Source organism: Aspergillus pseudotamarii (genome assembly GCF_009193445.1).
Source record: "Aspergillus pseudotamarii strain CBS 117625 unplaced genomic scaffold BDV38scaffold_2, whole genome shotgun sequence".
Taxonomy (NCBI): Eukaryota; Fungi; Ascomycota; class Eurotiomycetes; order Eurotiales; family Aspergillaceae; genus Aspergillus; species Aspergillus pseudotamarii.
The window spans coordinates 238,348-258,009 of NW_022475016.1; the positions used below are offsets into that span (position 1 = coordinate 238,348).

The 19,662-nt window shown below is 46.8% G+C and overlaps 9 protein-coding genes across 9 annotated transcripts; 3 read left to right on the top strand and 6 right to left on the bottom strand.

Moving 5' to 3' along the window:
* Positions 1 to 24: 24 nt before the first annotated feature.
* On the bottom strand, positions 25 to 1,297 carry BDV38DRAFT_232923 (uncharacterized protein). Its single transcript, XM_032053096.1, has 2 exons — positions 1,033 to 1,297; positions 25 to 899 (listed from the first exon to the last, which is right to left on the bottom strand). Exons 1-2 carry the CDS (start codon positions 1,133 to 1,135, stop codon positions 301 to 303), a joined length of 702 nt encoding a protein of 233 aa, XP_031919257.1. The 5' UTR covers positions 1,136 to 1,297; the 3' UTR covers positions 25 to 300.
* Positions 1,298 to 2,501: 1,204 nt separating this feature from the next.
* Positions 2,502 to 2,910, bottom strand: BDV38DRAFT_232926 (uncharacterized protein). Its single transcript, XM_032053097.1, has one exon. It carries the CDS (start codon positions 2,803 to 2,805, stop codon positions 2,557 to 2,559), a length of 249 nt encoding a protein of 82 aa, XP_031919258.1. The 5' UTR covers positions 2,806 to 2,910; the 3' UTR covers positions 2,502 to 2,556.
* Positions 2,911 to 3,992: 1,082 nt separating this feature from the next.
* BDV38DRAFT_291945 (POT family-domain-containing protein) lies at positions 3,993 to 6,018 on the bottom strand (the record flags this gene model as incomplete). Its single annotated transcript, XM_032061887.1, has 7 exons — positions 3,993 to 4,722; positions 4,796 to 4,982; positions 5,029 to 5,168; positions 5,217 to 5,325; positions 5,381 to 5,529; positions 5,586 to 5,766; positions 5,826 to 6,018. The coding sequence occupies 7 exons, from the start codon at positions 6,016 to 6,018 to the stop codon at positions 3,993 to 3,995; spliced, it is 1,689 nt and encodes a 562-aa protein (XP_031919259.1).
* Positions 6,019 to 7,423: 1,405 nt separating this feature from the next.
* On the top strand, positions 7,424 to 9,439 carry BDV38DRAFT_291946 (uncharacterized protein; the record flags this gene model as incomplete). Its single annotated transcript, XM_032061888.1, has 2 exons — positions 7,424 to 7,475; positions 7,530 to 9,439. 2 exons carry the CDS (start codon positions 7,424 to 7,426, stop codon positions 9,437 to 9,439), a joined length of 1,962 nt encoding a protein of 653 aa, XP_031919260.1.
* Positions 9,440 to 11,454: 2,015 nt separating this feature from the next.
* Positions 11,455 to 12,189, top strand: BDV38DRAFT_277225 (phosphoenolpyruvate phosphomutase-domain-containing protein; the record flags this gene model as incomplete). The annotated part of the gene is made up of 1 exon (XM_032058436.1): positions 11,455 to 12,189. One exon carries the CDS (start codon positions 11,455 to 11,457, stop codon positions 12,187 to 12,189), a length of 735 nt encoding a protein of 244 aa, XP_031919261.1.
* A 51-nt stretch (positions 12,190 to 12,240) lies between these two features.
* Positions 12,241 to 13,094, bottom strand: BDV38DRAFT_62798 (uncharacterized protein). Its single transcript, XM_032063665.1, has one exon. It carries the CDS (start codon positions 12,890 to 12,892, stop codon positions 12,293 to 12,295), a length of 600 nt encoding a protein of 199 aa, XP_031919262.1. The 5' UTR covers positions 12,893 to 13,094; the 3' UTR covers positions 12,241 to 12,292.
* On the bottom strand, positions 13,050 to 14,224 carry efm7 (putative nicotinamide N-methyltransferase Nnt1). Its single transcript, XM_032063664.1, has 3 exons — positions 13,941 to 14,224; positions 13,327 to 13,887; positions 13,050 to 13,272 (listed from the first exon to the last, which is right to left on the bottom strand). The coding sequence occupies exons 1-3, from the start codon at positions 14,088 to 14,090 to the stop codon at positions 13,207 to 13,209; spliced, it is 777 nt and encodes a 258-aa protein (XP_031919263.1). The 5' UTR covers positions 14,091 to 14,224; the 3' UTR covers positions 13,050 to 13,206.
* A 648-nt stretch (positions 14,225 to 14,872) lies between these two features.
* BDV38DRAFT_232932 (uncharacterized protein) lies at positions 14,873 to 16,154 on the top strand. The gene has a single exon (XM_032053098.1). It carries the CDS (start codon positions 15,227 to 15,229, stop codon positions 15,629 to 15,631), a length of 405 nt encoding a protein of 134 aa, XP_031919264.1. The 5' UTR covers positions 14,873 to 15,226; the 3' UTR covers positions 15,632 to 16,154.
* Positions 16,155 to 17,679: 1,525 nt separating this feature from the next.
* On the bottom strand, positions 17,680 to 18,650 carry BDV38DRAFT_232933 (uncharacterized protein). The gene has a single exon (XM_032053099.1). The coding sequence runs from the start codon at positions 18,396 to 18,398 to the stop codon at positions 17,823 to 17,825; it is 576 nt and encodes a 191-aa protein (XP_031919265.1). The 5' UTR covers positions 18,399 to 18,650; the 3' UTR covers positions 17,680 to 17,822.
* Positions 18,651 to 19,662: the final 1,012 nt, after the last annotated feature.

Below are 19,662 nucleotides of genomic sequence, written 5' to 3' on the forward strand. Positions count from 1 at the left end.
GATAAATATCACTATTAATCCGATAATTAGGTTCGCAAGACCAAGTCAGCATCTCGTATTAACAGATACGAGCAAGCCACTCGTAACCCATGCTCCACAGCTATAAAGCCCAATCATTCCAAGTATCCATCAGGACAAGACTCGGAGTATGACAAGAGAAACCACGATGCATCTGACATCATCCATTGCAGCCCAACATTAGATAAGTAAGGTAAAGTACAGATAAGCAACCAGGTATCAATATAACAAACACATGACACATAACAACAACAACCACCCATCTAGAACCCTAGTATATCATCACCTCTGCACTTTTCCAGAATCCAACTCTACCGGTCTCTGAGTACCAGTAGTAGTATTCAACTCCACCAGTGGTGTCCCCCCATGATTCATATTCATACTCCCTCCCATATTCGGCGTACCCATATTCCCATCCCCATATAAACCCACATACCCTCCTCCTCCTCCCTCCGCCTTCTCCCCAACCACACCCCCTCCGGCACCCCGTCTCTGTCTCCGCTCATACAACGCCCAAACAATCGAGGCCACCGCAATAAGCCCCAACGGCACACCCACCCCGACCCCAATGGCAATATCATGATTATCCAATGCCTTCTCCTTTAACCTTTGGTCGTCGCACGTTGAGTCAGTGTTGTTCGTCGACCCCGACCCCGACCCCGAATCAGAGTTATTGTTGTTATTGTTGTTGTCGTTGTTGTTCACAGATAACCCCGCCACGCCGGGTATCGCCGTCCCCATGGTAATCGTGAAGGGATCCCCTTCTGATGTACAGGTCGTCTTGCCGTCTTTCACGGTAACAGAGCCACAGCAGTATTGGGAGTCTTTGCCTGAGAAACCGACGTTGATGACGGGGAAGCCGTTGTTGCGGTTTGAACTTGCTGTGAAAATGGAGTTAGTTGGTGTTTCTTGGTTTATAAACCCCGGTAACCTAGACCGAATAGACTAGTCTAGTCTAGACGGTAGGTATAGAAGGTATACCACAAAGAAGATAGAAAGAAAAAAAGAACATACAACAAGGCGCAAAACACCTAGCACCCCAAGATTTATCCGTACAACTTCCCCTTGAAAGCACCATGCCGTGAGAACCCTGTAGATAGCAGAGACCATTGGACATGCAGACATCGGCTTTGTTGCAGCAGTTTGTGGTTTCGTCGGAGGTGCAGGGCACGTCTGCGGTTGCGACGCTGCCGTCGAGGAAGTAGCATGTTTTGTTGTCGGCGTGGGTTGTTGGGAGGAGAGCCAAGAGAGAGAGGAGGAAGGGGGCTGATGATGATATTGTTGGGAGTTTCATTTTGTCTCTCTCGCTTTTTCGTTTTTCTTCTCCTTTTCTTTCTTTTCTTTCTTTTCTTGGGTGTTGGGTTGTGTTCTATATCGGGTTTTGAGGGTTTGCGGGGGTTTGGTTGCTAAGTGGATAAGTATCAATAATGTAGTCGCTGCTAATGATATTATAATAGAGTAGTATTAAGGTAAAGTAAAGTAAAGTAAACACCAGAAGCGTAATATACAACACCAAAAAACCACACGACAAAAAGAAAGATTCCCAAGAAGAAATCAAAACCCCATCCCAAACCAATCTCAAGCAACCCTCATCACAAAAATAACCCAAACACACGCCCACCCGCAATCACCACCATACTGCAGCTTATCAAAGCAACCCTTCCATGCCGACCGTCATTGGTCCAAAGGTGAAAATAAGGAGCCGGCGGAGTCGACTAGCGTCCTCATCGTCAAACCATTTGCCCTAAACGAGGACAGGAAGGAATCTGAGCATCGAGTGAAATGCCTGTTTAGACGACGCCAAGAGTTCTAAGCCCCCCATTTAGATTTGCTCAGTCTGACTCGTGCGGCTTGTTTGGCCCCCAATCTTCTCATTCTTTCGTTAAAAGGTCGGGGTTTGTATGTTGCGTGAGGCTGATCCTGAGTGGGGCTGCCGTATTTACTTGGTTATGAGTGGTGGTTAGGGATTGATAGGAATCGATATGGGATGGGGATGGGTGGGTTTGACCGTTTGAGGGGAGAAGATGTTGAATCATGGATCTTCTGTGTACTGTATAATATAGTTAGTATATATATGGAAATAGATATAACAAATACTGGAAACTATATTGTTCTCTCAATAAGTGTTGCAGACTCGTTCCTCCGGAGTATATCCGCCGGTAGACCAAGTCTGACAGCACGCCATAATCGCTTAGCTACGAAGGGTCCAGAAAGGGTCCCGGTCCAGCCAGGGTCATGGTGGATATCCGACATTGAAAGATCTGGGGCTATTTAACTAGTTAACCCTGACCTGTCATATTCGCTTGATACTCAACTCAACTCAACTCTACCCCCGCCATCTCACATCCATTCCATTAAAGATAATAGACTAAACTGCATTGCCATAGCCATTGAGATGAAAATAAAATAATAAATAAACACCACAACCGAAAATATAAATTACCATAGACCCCATATGAAGACGACATAGCCCCCAAAAACCCCCAGCCTCAAACCCCAGTCCAATTACTCCGTACTCCGTACTCAGACCCCCCCAAACTACCAGTGATGATCAATTGTATATCCACGAATCAGCGGGTTCGGATCTTTCATCAATTGTTGGATATCCGCGCGGACAACGTCTAATTCTGATTCGCTCGAATCCGGACAATCGTAGAACGCTTCCGCGAATCGCTGATCGATGGATGTGAGGTTAAAGTCTTCGTCGATGGACTTTAGTCGGGCTGTTAGGGTTTCGATGACGGGTTTCTTGATGGGTTTGGGGATTGTGAGTTTGAGGTGGATCATTTTGGATCTTTCAATTGATTTTTTATTTATCTGGCTATGGATAATGTGATGCTCGATCACTCAATCAATCATATTTGAGTTATGGAGGTGGTAGGTGGAATTTGGGGCCTTGGTTTGGGTAGTGTGAAATATAAGGCTGGATCGGGGGATTATGTGTGACTATATGTCTATATAAAATATGGTTTTCAAAAGAAAGGTTATGCTACTTTAATTCTACGTCATGGACAGGCTTTCTGGTTTACCTTGTATACCCGGACTATGGCCAAGGTAAAATGCTGGGTAACAGGTATGCCAGCTGCAGGTGAGTTAAACTGTCCCATGAATCCGGTCATAGGCTTTCGGTGGCTCCGTCAAGGGGTCTCGTTTAGTAGATGATGTCATGAGAGTTGCCCTCTCTGGGAAGCTTACTGGGTTTCCCTCCAGTCATGTCCTGCCCTGCTGTTCAGGGTAGGTGGCGGAACTATGGAATAATCATTTTGAAAGGCCAAGGTAGCTATTGGCATTTCTGAGCGCTGACTAGGGCTGGCATAATTACCTCGTTATGCAGACTGTAAATGCACGATTTCAATTTGGTACCGCCTAACAAACCCAAAAAAAAAAAAAGAAAAACCAAATGTGTAGCCGCCGACATATCCACGGTCGCAGATTACGTCTTCTAGACAGTGGAGGTTGTCCTCGCCTATATATACCACATACACTTTATGAATAAGATGACTCTCCTAAACTCCCTTGGTCATGTGTCTCGGCATCGTACAATGCCCGAAAAGTACTTTGGTCTTCCGACAACAAAAAACTGTGGGTTTCCGAACTCCATTAATTCCTCCCTCTTATCTCAGCAAGTTCAGCCTCTCTGGGCAAGACAAGTCTATATTAGGGTTAGGCTAAAGTTACATAAATTTTAAAAAATATACTAATCTAATTAGATATATATATAGATCTATCTTAGTGTAGTTCTAAATAGTACCATGGGAACCTATGCGACTTCTTGTCGAGGGCAATACCAGACGCAGTCAATGTCTCGAGCTTCACAAGTCTGACTGGCTCACCGGCAACTCCCAGTACTCTCTATAATACCAATCTTTGCTCACCCGCATCTCCCACATCACAACCTCTATCGTAGCCTCTTTTGCAATCTGGCTTACTAAACGTGGATGTATGTACAGCTGAATATCAAGCGGATAAGGGATTCAGTTTTTAGTTCCTGAAATGTCCTCAACCCCAGTGTGCGCCGCCCTACTCCGGTCATCGTTCAGTAACATCGTGTCCAAATCGTCATTATCTTTTTCCTGGTGACCCATAACCGCCCAAAACAGTAGCCCTGAAAGCCCCAAGCTTACTGCCAGTCCAACGTCCATCCACAATACCTTTGGATCACGTGAAACCGGACCGAGAGCTATACCGACAGCGCTTCCAATGCCAGCACTCAGCTGCCTCATTGACTGGACTACAGTGCGCATATCCTTAGGTGCCTTGCTGTAGCTATACTCACTGAGAGTGACGAAACCGAATATTTCAGATACGGCTAAGATCACATATATAGGCGTCTGCACCCAGACCTTGATATTATTGGGCAAGGCGGGCTGTCCGACTCTTTGCGCCGCCGGACAAACCAATGGAGCCTCGTAGCAGGGACCAGAATTGTAAATCATCTTCTGCACTCCAGCAGCGTAGGCGAACGTCGCTGCCATTGTAAAGAAGGCCATAATCATGCGTATGAGGGGACCAAAGGGGATCCGGTATCTCGCAAGGGTTGGGTAGAGTAGTTTCTGGATGACTGGGCCGAGTAAAACGCAGGCGATTGGGTTTAGAACCTGAATCCCGTCGTTGGGAAAGCCGGAGAGTTGCATTTCACCTGCTTGCGAAACGAGGTTGTTGGTCATCTGGTTGATGCCAAGATGGAACAACACGAACCAGGTCCTATCCGTCACACGGTCAGTAAGCGCTCGTGTCCCATTTGCCCAAAGGGAGAATTCCAGGGGGGAAATCCCACATAACTTGACATGCACGAAGACCACTTTGAATCTCCGTGACGAAACGATCTGTCCATGGGACTGCCCGATTGTGCTTTTCCAATTGGTAGCGTGGTCGTGCGGCATCGATCTTGAATTTATCGTGGATAGCATATGCCAGAACCTTTCCAGCTTTTAACAAAACACCACCTTGAGCTGGATACCGTTCTACAACTAATCAGCCACACCCTCATCCTGGTATGTGGGGACGCACCGAGTTCCTTGCCAAAGATAGCAAGCAAGGCAACCCCAATCCAGGATGAACACAATGCAAGGACATTGGCCGCCCAGAAACCACGTTCCTTCTCGAGATAAGTCGATGCCAGGATAGAGAGTGCGGCGATATTAGTGATCCTACGATGGGTTAGTCCGTGCCACCCATTGAGTCTTGGAGGTGCTAACCAGTAGTAGACGTTGTAGACATACTGCAAGGTCAAAGTTCGATCTATGATCACGCGTTCTCCGGTTGCCAGGGTCTTGACTTGTGGAGGCTTGACCGGGTATTGGTCTCCTAATGCCTTTATTAGATCTATTCAAAGATAGGGTGCTTGACAGGGAAAAACTACCGATGAAGGGCGTGATTGCTGCTTTTGTTCCTCCAACACCGAGACCTATTAATATCATAGAGAGGACAAGGCCCGCCAAGCCTGACTCATAGTGGAAAAGTGAGGGTAGAGACGTTATAAACTGTACGAGCGTGCCACAGAAATACAAGCTATATGGCGTTAGCAAGCTGGCCAGTTCCAGGTGCCGTGACACGCCAACACACACCTCAGGCTGATACAGAGAACCGCGTATCGCCCTAGCCATGCATCCGACACAAGGGCGATGGGTATAGGCACCAAGTAATAGAATAAGTAGAAGGCGTTGAAGATCATGGTCGCCCGAGACTGCCCAAGCCCCAGAGCACCTGGCACGGCACCATCACCCGGAGCATTCTGTATGTAGTTCTCTGCCATTGTGTCTTAGCAGTACATCATATCATGCCCTGGCACATCACCGTACACTTACGCCACGGAGTTGTGATTGTGTAGTATGTGAAGCGCTCTGCTCCACTTACCAGCAAGGAGACCCAGACCTTTCTGGGTAGCTTGTCAACGACATGCCTCAGAGACCCAATCTCTTCGTCTGTAGCATCTCGAGGCGAGAGAGATTCGTCATTAATGCCCGCAGGGCCGCTTCCGGCTTCAACAATCCTCGCCATCACATTAGATAATGGTGAAGACAGGAAGACCTTTACCACCAATGGACATTCCCATGATTACCTATATATCACACGAGCGAGAAGGGGAGCTTACAACGAATCGGATCTGTGGGAACATCAAACTTACACTATCGTTAGCCATAAAGCTTACCGCCGATCAACTCCGCACCAGATATGATAAATCTAATGCGGTGAGGTAGGTTGCTTCTTTGTTTCTATCTGACGCTAGTAACCCGCATGAGTTTTGTAAGCTACCAACATCCTCCACTGTATTTTTATAAACTTACTGCTTATAGCTAGGGGTTGTGTGTCCTGGAGTTTGTATGGAATAACCGAAAATCACATGTTAATTATATTACTTATTTAGTAAAAGAATATATGCTTTTCAATGAATTTTTAAATTAATGAGTATACATCCAAATTATATCAAGTTATGTATATTGCCAAAAGCAAATATACAGTGCAATTGTTGGTTTTTTAATCAATGTTGAATTTTTCTGATTAATTTTTCATTATCTGATTATTAAGCCCATTCTATAACTAACTATTACTTATATGTAATTTTAGACGATAGTTGACAAACAGTTTCATTGACATATCAAGATATACGAAATGACTGTTTCGTATGGATTATATTGGTGGTAGCCATTCATTCCATTCTAGGAGGACATAATCCAGGTCCACTTACACCACCAACCATAGGCCAAATATATAAGTGATATATGGAAATTTGTAATTGTCACTTGCCGCGGAACTGGCGGGAATGTTAAAAAGTATGCAATGTGTACTGCAACCCTGTTTGTTCTGTTCCAGGAAGGTATAGCCCAACCTAGCCCTAAGCCACTCTCTACATGGGGTAAAAAGCAACCCCACTATTAACTTAAGTTGACTCCCTGTCCTCTCGCTCAGTAGAAAATAAGATATATATTATTAGATACTAAATATATATACTATATTTATATCTTATTTTTGAAATTTACAATCTCTACAGATACTGTAAATCTGGTATCCAGATTTATACACTAAACACTTTGTCAAAATATATTTATAATCTTCCAGTATATAGCCCAATAATGTTATAGTATAGTACCACTGTGCATAAATTGAAAAATAATATGAGCAAACTATGAAATTTGCGAAACATCATTGAGAAGGCGTGTGATCTAACTAGTTTAGTTGACCGATATGTACATGCTAAGCGGATAGATTGGACTTTGGTGTACAAAGACGGAATTGATCTATGCACAGTGTCCAACATGTGACCAGTAGACTCTATGGAGTACCAGTTAAACAGTTAAAGTGCCGCCGCTTGCCCCCGGGGTTGCCTGAACAAGAGCACCGTACCCCTCTTGCTCACACGGACCATCTTCATCAAATTTTAATCAGCATCTCTCTATGATTCATTATGCCTGGTGCGGAGGCGAGTAAGTTCCAATACAAGGTAGAAGGGAAAGATGGTATTCAGCCTCGCTGCACTTTTGCCTCACACTAAACACTGACGCTGTTGGTAGTCTACGTCGACGGGTTGTGGCAACTCAATATTGTTGCGCCTGGAGAATCTCTACATAGATCTCTAGATGTGACACTAGATCTCTTGTCGATTGGTAATAACACCGCGCTGCTACCTACGTCAAGCGCACTTAATGCCCTGCAATTAAGATCGGACGATCGTGCGTCCAACTTTCTCATTCGTCTTCTCCATCAGCCGCTGCCGGCATCTTCCGTTCTTGCTATCAAGTTCATTCTACCCGTAAAGTCTGGCTTCACGGTCAGGTCTGACTTCCTTGAGCGGCGTCTGGAAGGTTACGAGCATGCGCTGAGTGTCGAAAGTTTTCTGACGCCAAGAGAAGAGATTAAAGCTCCTGATTTCCGACGCCTGGATAGTAAATCTCCATTGAGCCTACTCGATCTTCTACCCCATGCTGTTGGAGCCGTTCAAGTCCAGAGTGAACAGCGCCTAGCCAGTCTGGAGGCCGAGTTAGCGAACAGGTTATCATTCGCATGGATCTCACCTGAGCCAATTGAAGAGAAACGCATCGCATGGATTAAAGGCAAGGAGGACCTGGAGAGCGGGAGGCGCATATGGGAAGCCGCTCGATCATTGGGCATCAAGGTGGTGATCCTGGACCATGATGGCCACTGGTTTCAGAAGGACGATGACCGCTGGAACTTTTTACGAGAAGCCTTTATTCCTACCGATATCACCGCTGACCAGGGGTTCGTAGACCGCATCGTGGCCGCGGTGCGTAGCTACGACAAACCTATCCACGCGCTTGTGACGGTTAACAACGCTGGAGCAATCGGCGCTGCACGAGCTTGTCAAATATTGGGGTTCCGGTCTGCGCCACCTGAGTCATACATCATTGCTGGAGACAAGTTCAAGACGCGAGAGATGGAGCCCGATAACGGCGGAGCATTCAAGATCTTCAATGTCGACGAGCTACGCACACGGCTGCGGTCCAAGACAGATTCGCCCATTAAGTACCCCGTAATCGTAAAACCCTGTATGGGGTGGGGTAGTGAGTGTGTTTCGAAAGTGCAGACCGAAGAAGAACTCATTCAAGCAGTCGCGCGGGCTTCAAGTCGACACAGTGAAGGGCCAAACCCGCGGTCGGATGTGATGATTGAGCCGTATATCGAGGGGCCCGAAGTTGATGCTAATTTTGTTCTGATCGAAGGGGATATCATCTTCTTTGAGGTTGCAGATGACTTCCCCAAAGCTGGCGAAAAAGCTGGCGGAAAAGCCGGGAATGCATTGAACGGTTCCTTCATGGAGACAGATATGGTTCTCCCGACAGGACTTTCCCCAAAAGAAATTCAAGTTACCAAGGATTCGATTCATCAAACCCTCTTGCGACAAGGCTTCCGCACCGGCGTCTTTCACTGCGAGGGGCGAATTCGCTATGCATCCAAAGCGTACGATACACGTGATGGGATTGTTGACTTGTATCCCAGCGATCGATTACAAGGTAATGAGGAACCCTCATTCTACCTGCATGAGATCAATGCTCGACCGGGTGGTTATTTTGTGAGTAGTGCTACGCTGTTGACCTACGGTGTGGACTACTACGCCAATCATATACTGGCCGCTCTCGGCGACTTTGATCGATGTCGTGCGCTGAGCGTACCTTTCTGTCATGGCCCACAATGGTGGCTTCAGGTCATCATTATTCCGGAGGATAAAAGTGGTGTGATGAAAAGTCCTGACGCCGGTAAAGAGATGTTGGAGCGGCATGAAGATTTACGATTGGCCGTTGTAGACTATAAGACGATGAAGAAAAAGGGGGATATATTACTCGGACCCAAGGCCAAAGTATTCAGCTACCTAGCATACTTTTCCGTGGCCAGTAGAAGGAGCAGAGAGGACTGTCTCCGGCTGGGACAGAAAGTACGAAGGAGTTTCACGTACGAAATTGAATAAACGCTGGTTCAGTGGATATTAAATATCGCATCGAGTTCGTCAATTTATCACTATCCAGGATTGCAATGAAAGCATAAGCCAGCTTCCCCACATGAGTTCACTGAGTATAGTACTGGTACACCTCCTACCCATAGAATATTAAAGCTGTTTCCTTGTATCCTCTCATAGATCTTCTCAGTACGGATTCACCGATACTGTCCCATCTCGGGTCCAAAAATGTTTCGATCTTCTGGCCTATGGTCCATTCACCATTCTCCAGTCCTTTGCGTCTCATCGCCCTCACACTCTCTGGGATAAGACTCCTTACCTCTGAGAGCTTAAGTTCGAGCGGCAACCCCATGAAAAAAGGAATCGAGTATCGATCTTTCTGTGAAGGTGCCCTTACTCGGTGAACTGTGGCTCTGGCTGCACCCTCGGTGGCCCCTTTAAAGGCGTAGCCTAAGTTGACAACGAGAATGTTTGGAATTAGGTCAACGGAATTCCAGTTGCCGTCTCTTCCGAGACTCCATGGTTGGAAATATACAGAAAACCAATGTTGAATAATGCATCATGCAACTGACCAAGAAGCAGTCCTCGCGTTGAGGGATACAGTGCGAGTTTCAGATCAAGGACCGATATTTTCCTGGTAGACGATATCTCTGCGGTATCTGACAAGCGATCTACTCGGGTGGTGTGGCATTTCAAACTCCCTAGTTTACTCCTATGTTTTCAACTTCTTATACGCAATGGTACTATAGTATGCTATCATTGGGTCACATGCTTAAAAATCATAAATAAATTTTCATAACTAATACTTGATATATGAGTCTGGATATCGGTTTACTGTGACTGTAAAGATTTAATGCTTTGTAAATAAAATACAAGTATTATATATATAGTTGTATAATAATATATACCTCATCCTCTATTAAACTAGAGAACAGGGAGTTAACTAAGATTACTTTACCGTAGATTTATCTCTTTGTCTCAGAAAACCCTGAGAGTGAGATTGTAACTCTACTAAACTATATCTAGATAAGTATAAGCTAGCAAAGGCTACCAATTTACTAAGAGAGTACTAAGTAAGATTTTAGCTGCAGTCTTCCTTTCCTAGCTTCTAAAGTTCCCTGATATCCTTTATCCTACTGGGTAGATAATGAGCTAGGAAACAAGCATGGTTGGTGGTGTATAAGTGGACCTAGATACCACCTGGGAGCAGAACAAATGTGCTTGCAGTGCAGATCACCTACTGTGCCACCGGTCCGCCCATGCCGCCCGTTCCGCGGCAAGTAACATACAGATTTTCATATATCACCTTGCATATTTGGCCTATGGTTGATGGTGTATGAGTGGACCTGGATCATACCTTCCCAAAACAGAATTAATGGACTTGCAGCGTACTGAATGGGGCCGGATGATGGACATTAAGTTGGCCTGGGAGCACTATCTGTCATCTGTCACATGTATGCTCTTACCCTTGGTCCTAATGCAGGGCAGAGCAACCAACAATACCCACTTTATAAACATCAATTTAGACAGAGTTCCAGACTAGCTCTATATTCTGTTATCGGAAAGCACAAGGACCAAAACGAACAGGAATAGAAACGAGACCCACTTCGACCTCAAGCATGAAATGTCCTTGTCGAGATCGGACCACATACAGCAAGTCTCCTTGCAAGTATAGGATCCTTCGATTTATATGCACGCAGCGTAGTCGCCTATCTGGATCTATGAGAGGGAGCTTGAGATACTCAAAAGGCAGCAGAGAGATATCGGATTCCGTGATACTGGAGCCTTTGGCACATTGACCGTCACCCGAGTTCATACAATGTCTCCTTCCATCAAGTCCGTATGGAAGGAGCACCAGGGCCGAGTTCAGCTACTGGAGGCTCATGATCATGCCACCAAGGAGACAATCTGCGGGACATTCAGTGAAAATGGCGAATCTTTTGATGGGATTTTAGCTGAGTGGCCTGACCCAGACCACGTATTTTGGGATCACAGATACAGAATTGATCTCCCCCCTTCAGTGTGCAATGCACATGTCAGACTCGAACAACAATATTGTGCAAGATGGGTGCCGTCCGCTCTGCGCTGCGTTCGACGCAGATAGTGGTAGCAATGTCGAGGAGATTCCGCAATCGAAGTCGTGTCTACTGTCCCTGGGCATCTCCATGGTGATAATTGAAGACAAGAGCTTGACGTCGCGGGGTCAGAAGGTCAACTCTCTTGCTGGCACCTCCCACTCTCAGGGCCAGGCTAATATGTACGAGATTGTCAGGATCCTTCAAGCATTCAGAGCCGCCACTAGAGACAGTGAGATCATGATTACTGCATGGGTCGAGAGCTTCACCAACCGCACGCCGGAGGAGAACGAAGCCAAAGAATTAACGTCGGTCCAACTGGCCCTCAAAGATGCGCTGGCGCGTGCGGAACTCTACAAGAGCCGCGGAGCGGATGCTATTATGATCTACAGCAAAGTGAAACTTCGCTCAAGGTCTTGTCATTTCTCAATCAGTTCCCCCCTGGTTGTGATACCAACCACCTACGGCTCTATTACAGACCAGGAGTTGCGTCAGGCCGGGGCAAATATCATCATTTATGCGAATCATTTAATGAGGGTGAAGATTACCGCAGCTAATGCTATGTCGACCTTCTTGCTGGCCACGAGGCAGCCGGGGTTCTCGTTTGGGAACAAGTCTTGGGACCGTGGCCTTCAATTTCGAAAATTCGGGTACTCTACCATGGAATATTTGTGTGGAATTCAATGACCATGAACCCTTTGAGGAAGCTGTCAAGTTTTCGCTATGCACAGAGTCCATGTAGCCCAACAGAGCTGTGTGACGGATGTCCCAGTCACTGTATCTTCGGCTTTTATCCGCTCGGAAAAGTCATCTCCATTATCCCGAGCAACAACTCAACAGGTCCCAGGCCACAATGCTCCAGCAGCTTCCGTGTTAGTTCCTGCGAAGAGGCACTGCTCGCATCTCGTTGACTCTGGGATGCACGAGAGTTATTCTTGCTCCAGAGGTCGTAGCATCCTGCACATCGCGTCTCACGCTTCACACCACTCCTGTTCGCTCTGAGAGTTGTTGTTGGCCCCGCGACGTAGTAGGGCATGCTTGTATAACTGGGAGAGATCCTGAACAGCTTTGTTTCCATTCCAATAGCCACGGTCGCTGACTCTGCCACCATGATCACCGCGACGATGTTCAGACGACAGGGGTCCTCCAGGATCTCAGGCACACTTGTAGACAGCAAATTCCCTCCGAACTCCACCAGGACGACCTCGTTAGCAGCAGAGAGGGTCCGAGGATTCGGTTCAAGCGCCAGAGGTGATTTTTGGTCCGTGGATTCGGCCCACTTGTCCGACTCCTGAGAGGGACCATAAAGGGAATCTATCTGAGGTTCTCCGAGGATTTCAAGGGCCTGACTAACATGAACGTGCAAGAGCCTCAAATTGATTGAAGGCATCACGAAAGTTCTTCAGGATCAGCAAACTTGCAAGAGCAAAAGAAGTTTGCACAGCACCCTTTAAGAGAGATAATAAAGCAGAGGTCTGACCCCATCGAACACTCGTGAAGGGGAGGAATCCGGGTCTATAAATGATATGAATATGTATAGGGTATAAAATAATCAAGACTTTTATGCTAGTACGTCAACGACTTATTATACTCCAAATAAGTCGGTCATCTGCACCATTTTCCTGATTCGTCGCTTCATGCATTATGAAACCTTCCAATGCTATTTTCCCCAACCAACGCCATAGTATATAGTCTATGCATCGTCTATTTGAGCTGATCGTCGGCCCATCTAATCTCGTATCCAAAAACGGTCCTCCTAAGCTTCTCATCCTGCAATAACGTCAGCAAAAGCTACTACCAAACCCACACTAGAAATGCACTTACACCAGGATCATTCTCAAACAGGACCGCATCCATAAGCTTCTCAAAGATCTTCGTCACACGAAACCCATTCTGCTCCGCCAACGGAAAGAACGTCTCGGTCCTGGGCAGAAGCCACGGTTGATACGGGGTGAAGATCACCAAGGCGACGGAATCGGGCGACTTCTTCAGCGCCATTTGCATCGTCTTGATCAAATTGCCATGTTCCCGCCAGCTGTACACCACATCCGCCATGATCAAGACATCGAAACCCGTCGACCCATCCGGCAGGTACGCCAACAACGGTTCCACCGGAGCCCCCCACTTGTATCCATCGACATGCAGGGATGAGTTCTTGGGGATCAACGGCGCGGAGATCTCCGCATTATAACGCATGTTACCGACGAGATCGGGATCCGGGTAGTCGGTCATCACGGAAGTGCGGGCGCCCATGACCGCGGCGGTAATGCTAGGGACGCCGGCAGCAGCGCCGATCTCGAGCACATCTTTGCCGGCGATGAGCTCGTGCGCACGTTCTTCGATGTAATGGGAGGTTGTTCGGCCGGCGTTCCAGAGGAGGTTACCCTTGCGAAGCGTCAGTGGGTTGCCTGTGACAGACAGACTGGGGGCGGCCGTACATAAAGAGGATGGTCTCCAACTAAGCGCACGCGCACCGTTTGGCCGGAGAGCATGTGGTGCTCGGCGAAGGTGGGCTCCTTTTCAGGCTCGTAGAAGCCCTCGGGTTCCTTGAAGAGGTCCCCCGTTTCGAAGTCATCTGCGTCCGCCATTTGGATCGTCGTCGCCCCCTATTCACGGGGGGATCAGGTGGTGCAGAATTGTCATTCGAACCAGAATTCTTCTTCTGCGATCGACAATCATATGCTGAATTCTCTATCGCACACAAGAGTGGGGAGGAGTGGGGGATTGCCGGAAGAGGATTAGTGCTGGTGATCCATTCCTGTGCAGTCACATGAGATCACGTGGGGGGGTTGCGGCTGATGCCGAGGCTTCTCCGGCTAGTATCAATCGATACAATACGGTACCTGCATTCTTAGACATTCCACAGCCAATCCCCGCATGGGGTTGGCGGAGATACGGGCCTGATACGAACCGGGTAATTGTCGGCATGCGCAAATTAAAATTATCCGTCAATTGGACGTTGAGAAGTATAGTGATGCGTTTTACCTATAGAATACTACCTACTATATTATAGTTACTACCCTACCCCCAGAGGTACCAAAGATGATGTACATATCAAGGCAGACGATCACGAATGAAGCCCAGGTTTGTCGATCATCGACAATCAGTTCCTCAGACCTAATCTTTGTTTGTCCCCCTGATTTTGATTGCTCCTTTCAAAAGTACCGATCGTCGGGTTTAAGTAAGAGGCAAGGCTGCTGCTTAATCTGGTTCTCATTGCGAAAGACTTTATCTATCGGCGTCACCACTCCCAGATCATCTTATCAATATCCTGTTCATGCAACGTCATAATCTGGAGGAAGGGAGAACAGTGGAAAAAAAAAACATAAAGATAAAAGAGCCCCACGTGTTGTTACAGACTGAAGCCGACTTTTTTTTTTTTTTAGACCCTCATCTAAAAAAAAAAAATTTTCCCTTTCTCTTTTCCCTTTTCAACTTATTTCCTTTTCTCCATCACGCCATTTACTCCCTCGAACTACCAATACCATCACCACCATCTATCAAGCCCGCCCACTTGGATCAAATCTGACTTACCCCACCGGATCAGCCCACAGCAGGAAAATCTTCACCTGGTTTTTATCCCGCGCGGAAACTCCGATATCTTCACCGATACTTCTTAGAAAAATATCTACATCCCCGTATAGAACTTACCAACCGAGCCATCCCAACTTAACCGCCCCCAACGCAACGACTAGCCACCATACACACATACATCATATCCACAATGGACTCTAGAGCACAAATCGCAGGCAACAGCAACACCCACGCCAATAACAACATGAGCACAACGCAACAACCGCTCCTCACCACCTCACCTCAGCCTCACAACCCGCTCAGCCTCGCGTCCAAGCAACCAATCCCAACTTCCGCAACCAGCATACACGAGCGATCAACATCGCACCATCCCCACACGCAGCCCACCGAATATTCCCAACAGCAACTGTCCCAATTGTCGGAGACCAACGGCCAACAGCAGAACGCGCTGGAAAGCTATCCGCACCAAGTGTCCGGGTCGGGAGGCCCGACCGCTACGGCGCCATTCTTACGGGACTTCAGCCTTGTCGCCGAGGCGGCCAAACGCGCCCAGATGTCGGTTGTGATGAGGGATTTGGAAGCGGTAACGCTATAGATCTGACGCGATGCGCTACTGCGGGAGGTGTGGGTTTTATACGGGGCCTTGTATGACGTGGAATATGGAAATAGCCGAAGTTCATCTACCTGGGGTCGTGGTCGGGCTACGGTTAGGTGATGGTGATGGTGATGGTATCGAGGACAACATCTCATCTCTACGTCTATAGGATGGATCCCCCCGTCTCTTGGTTTAGATCGGGTATGCATAGTATGGGAGATCTGGACCGGTACAGTACTTTAGTACCTACCCACCTACCACTGCAACCAAACCGATTTCATTGATTAATCGATTACTTTGGTATGGGGAATTCATTTTATCCCCATGGTTGTTTGTGTAGATGGGTGTTTCTTTCTTTGTTTAAAGCCTCTTTTTTTTTTCTCTCTTATTCCTTACTGATTGGAGCGATTATACTTTTGGGCGGATGGAAACTGGCTGGTTGGCGTTTGTCTTTGTTTTTTTTTTTTTTCCCTTTACTTTCTTTATACCAAGTTGTTTTGTAATTGGCTGACTGGGGGAAAGGGCTTTTAATGATATCGGGCAAGAACACGAAGTCTGTTTCATAAATTAAACCATATTGATTATTGCTGATAAATCTAACATAAGATGATGTGATACTCAGTATGTATCTGTATCTGTATCTGTACCTGTACCTGTACCTGTACCTTGTTTCTTGTAACTGTAATAGATACATACAGTCCACAAGGCAACAACAAAAGTAATACCAGACCAAATCCACCCAACGAACTCCAGTTCATACCTACTCTTGCAGTAGTATGTACCGAAGTGCAACCGAAAGGTCAACCAAGAACCAGACCCAAAGGCCAACAAAGCCTCAGCCAGCCATCAAAAAAACCCCCGTGCATGAATAGAAAAAAGCAAAAAGAAAAAGAAACCCCCAAAGACCCAAGAACCAAGAACCAAGAACCCTCCCACGTGTCTCCATACTCAACAATCAACCCCCAAACACTAATTAAACCCTCCAATACAAATAGGCAAATAGGCAATAGGCAATAGGCAAAGACAAGAGCCTCGCACAAGCAGAAGCCCCCTCTAAGCCCGAAAAGGCGCCCGAAAGCGAACCCGACTCGGCAAGGACAGAAAGAAAAAAATAATAATAATGATTTACAGTTACTAGGCAGGAGAAAATCGGGCCTTACTAGGCGTGAAAATCGCTTAACCGGGTCCCCGGGAATATCAACTAAGGTAGACTACCGCCAATAGTGGCCCCAAGGGTTCTTGTAGCTAGTTCGGACCTCTCAGCTATCGCCCCCTTTGTTTACTTCAGGTTGGCGAAAAGGTGGTTGTTGGTTCATACGAGGGCGGATTAGGGTCCGTTAAATTAAAAAGTGGATTAAGGTATGGAGCTGGGAAATGGATTTTTTACCTTTTTGTTTCTGGTTTTAATTTCCGAGATGGGGGGTGTTCATTTTATTTCGTTGCTCGGGGGGCATGCTAGAGTTATAGTGGGTTAAGACTATTACCGGGCGACGTTTAGGAGATGGAAATATGAGACATCCTTTTAGGTAATTTCAGTCTGATTCATGATTTGTAGTTTCTAGTCTTTTAATTTCTGAAATAGGAGGTTTCGACTCCTGAGGAGTTCACCCCTGGTGTACTGCTGCTGCCATGTAGGGTTATTACGTGATGGAATGTTGCGATCAAAGGTGGTTCTCTCGTCAAATGTGATATATACGTCGGTTCTATATACTTCTGGGCGAGGTGTGTATATATCACCTGTATATGCATGTATGATGCAAGGGCAACGCAGGATGGAAACGATAAAGCGGAAAATAAAAACAATAACCAAAAAGAAAAAAAAAAAAAAAAAGACATGGAGTATATACAGACACCCAACACCGAGCTAATGCAAAGGTTAAGGAAAGAATATAGGTAATAGGTACAAAACAACAAGGAAAGGCTACCAAGGAATGACTTTTGGCCGGATATTAAAATAGTATCGTAGGATGGTACCGCCCGCCTTTCCGAAACTCCGATGAAGAATGCAGTCAAACAGTCGCAAGAAGTCCCAATGGAAAGGAATGATGCTTTGAATGCTTGTAATATAGCCCGAGATGCGATTAAAAAAAAAAAAAAAACAGTGTGTGCAGTGGAATGCAAAAGGAGTGTAGACTGGTGATTATCGATTGCGAGTCGGTTGGGGGAGTTGATATGTTGTGTTTTAAAATGTTTAAATCTGAGTCGACGATCCGATCAGATTCGGCTGCGAGATGCTCGCCGCCTGGCTGCCGCGAAGCCGGTTCTTCCGGAAGAATGTGAGTCTCCGGCTCAATCTTCTCGTCGGCGGCATGAAGCTGTTGTCGGTCGACATCATCGACATGGGTCGGGCACGCGGGGCTTCAGCTGGACTCTCCGATCCCGAGAGCGAGCCAGCGCGGGAACCCGGGGCGCTGGTGTCCATCATCATCAGGGTGGACTGGCGACGCTTGCTGCGGATCTTGTCGGTGGTGTTACGTGGGTCCAGCTGGAGGGAGAAGTCTTCTTTAATGTCGTCGAGGGCGTGGGAGAATCGACGCAGAAGCGTGGAGGGTCTATCCCCGTAGAGCGATGGCTCCCGCTGTTCCAGGCCGTACATTTGAGGGGGGGTCGATTCGGGGGAATCAGATTGCAATGGAGTCGAGTAGTAGCGAGGGCATTTTACAGGCTCTCTCCGACGAGGGAGAGATGGGAAATATGCCTGAGGATGTTGAGAGATTGGACTGTTGGAACCGGAAGAGGACGAGGAGGACGAGGAGGTGAACATCATTCTTTAAAAGTTTGTCGATGGGATCGAAGAGCTCCAATTGATTATCTGAATTAGGGAATTCTTGGCTATTGAGTGGTGATGTACAAAAAAAGTCAGAGGAGGATTGATAACGATAGCGATAGCGATAGTGATAGTGATAATAATAGCAGGAGGAGAAGGGATGATGGTATGAAGTATTCCAGTAAAAATTCTCAGCCCAACCCAAGCCGAGTCAGACAGTTCGTCTGATGCCGGTGTAGGGATGGGCTGGGGGGGTTAAGAAATAATTATAGCAGCGATTGGAAAAAAGACTAAAGGAGGGAAAGTGGAACTGTTCACTCAGCACATTGTTAGTGAGTGGCTCAATACTGGATCGGTATCTTAGTACGGCTGGTGTATGTACGGATCCGTATCGGGACGGTCCCCACGTCTCTCAATGTGTATGCACTCGTTCTGGTATTTTGATTTTCTTGTTTCTGTTCCCTTTTTTTTTTCTTCTGGTACTCCTTTATTTTCTAAAAAAAAAAAAAAAAAAAAAAAAAGGAATGCTTTTAGATTCTCTAGCATGATTTGCTTGTCTCAAAACCATCATTATATCGACAGTGACTACGGACTGACATGGTCCGCGGGGTTAACCACCGGGGCTTGTTTCGCATTTCCCTTGGATCATACAATGAAAAAAATTATCGGCTTTAATCTATGAGATCTCGCTCTGTAACGTCGGCGGTTGCCTTGGAGGAACCGACCGGTGTTCATTGGCCGACGTGGCGGCTGGCAGCCCGTCCGCCACGGAACCGATTGATAGTGACTGAATCCATCGCAAAAGTTCTGGTTTCAGTTGAAACATGGATAGAGAACGAGGTACCCAAGTCTCCGAGAAGGTGGTACATGGTAGGACAGTGTAGTGGCAGGTGAGAGAAATGATCTATCTTATGGAGTTGTTGTTCATGGACGGGGAAGGAAGGAGAACACCGAATGGTAAGGGGAAACCCCCAAATAATCAAGAACAATACCTATGGAGTAGCTAAACAGGAGATGGGACCACAATCCACTGGGGGCCTCATTCCATCGGAAGCGCGGGAGTTCGCGCAATAAGGATGCGAGTCAGGACCACCTGTACCCTTCAATTCGAATTTGCTGGCAGGACGAAAGGCACGGGGCACACACACACCCCCCATTCGGACTGGAATGGTGGAATTCTTTGTCTCATTTGGGATGTGTCTGGCATCATTCTTCTGGCCTCTATGCATAAACATCCACCTTAGAATATACTCTGTATCGAGTT

What these genes read in the sequence shown, in the direction of transcription:
- BDV38DRAFT_232923 (XM_032053096.1), bottom strand. Translation starts at nt 1,135, where the DNA reads ATGTCCAATGGTCTCTGCTATCTACAGGGTTCTCACGGCATGGTGCTT. An exon ending in TAGGTGTTTTGCGCCTTGTT is followed by an intron (nt 900 to 1,032) that starts GTATGTTCTTTT and finishes CCATTTTCACAG; the next exon opens with CAAGTTCAAACCGCAACAAC.
- BDV38DRAFT_232926 (XM_032053097.1), bottom strand. Translation starts at nt 2,805, where the DNA reads ATGATCCACCTCAAACTCACAATCCCCAAACCCATCAAGAAACCCGTC.
- BDV38DRAFT_62798 (XM_032063665.1), bottom strand. Translation starts at nt 12,892, where the DNA reads ATGCCTTCAATCAATTTGAGGCTCTTGCACGTTCATGTTAGTCAGGCC.
- efm7 (XM_032063664.1), bottom strand. Translation starts at nt 14,090, where the DNA reads ATGGCGGACGCAGATGACTTCGAAACGGGGGACCTCTTCAAGGAACCC. An exon ending in TTGGAGACCATCCTCTTTAT is followed by an intron (nt 13,888 to 13,940) that starts GTACGGCCGCCC and finishes ACGCTTCGCAAG; the next exon opens with GGTAACCTCCTCTGGAACGC. An exon ending in TGTTTGAGAATGATCCTGGT is followed by an intron (nt 13,273 to 13,326) that starts GTAAGTGCATTT and finishes ACGTTATTGCAG; the next exon opens with GATGAGAAGCTTAGGAGGAC.
- BDV38DRAFT_232932 (XM_032053098.1), top strand. Translation starts at nt 15,227, where the DNA reads ATGGACTCTAGAGCACAAATCGCAGGCAACAGCAACACCCACGCCAAT.
- BDV38DRAFT_232933 (XM_032053099.1), bottom strand. Translation starts at nt 18,398, where the DNA reads ATGATGTTCACCTCCTCGTCCTCCTCGTCCTCTTCCGGTTCCAACAGT.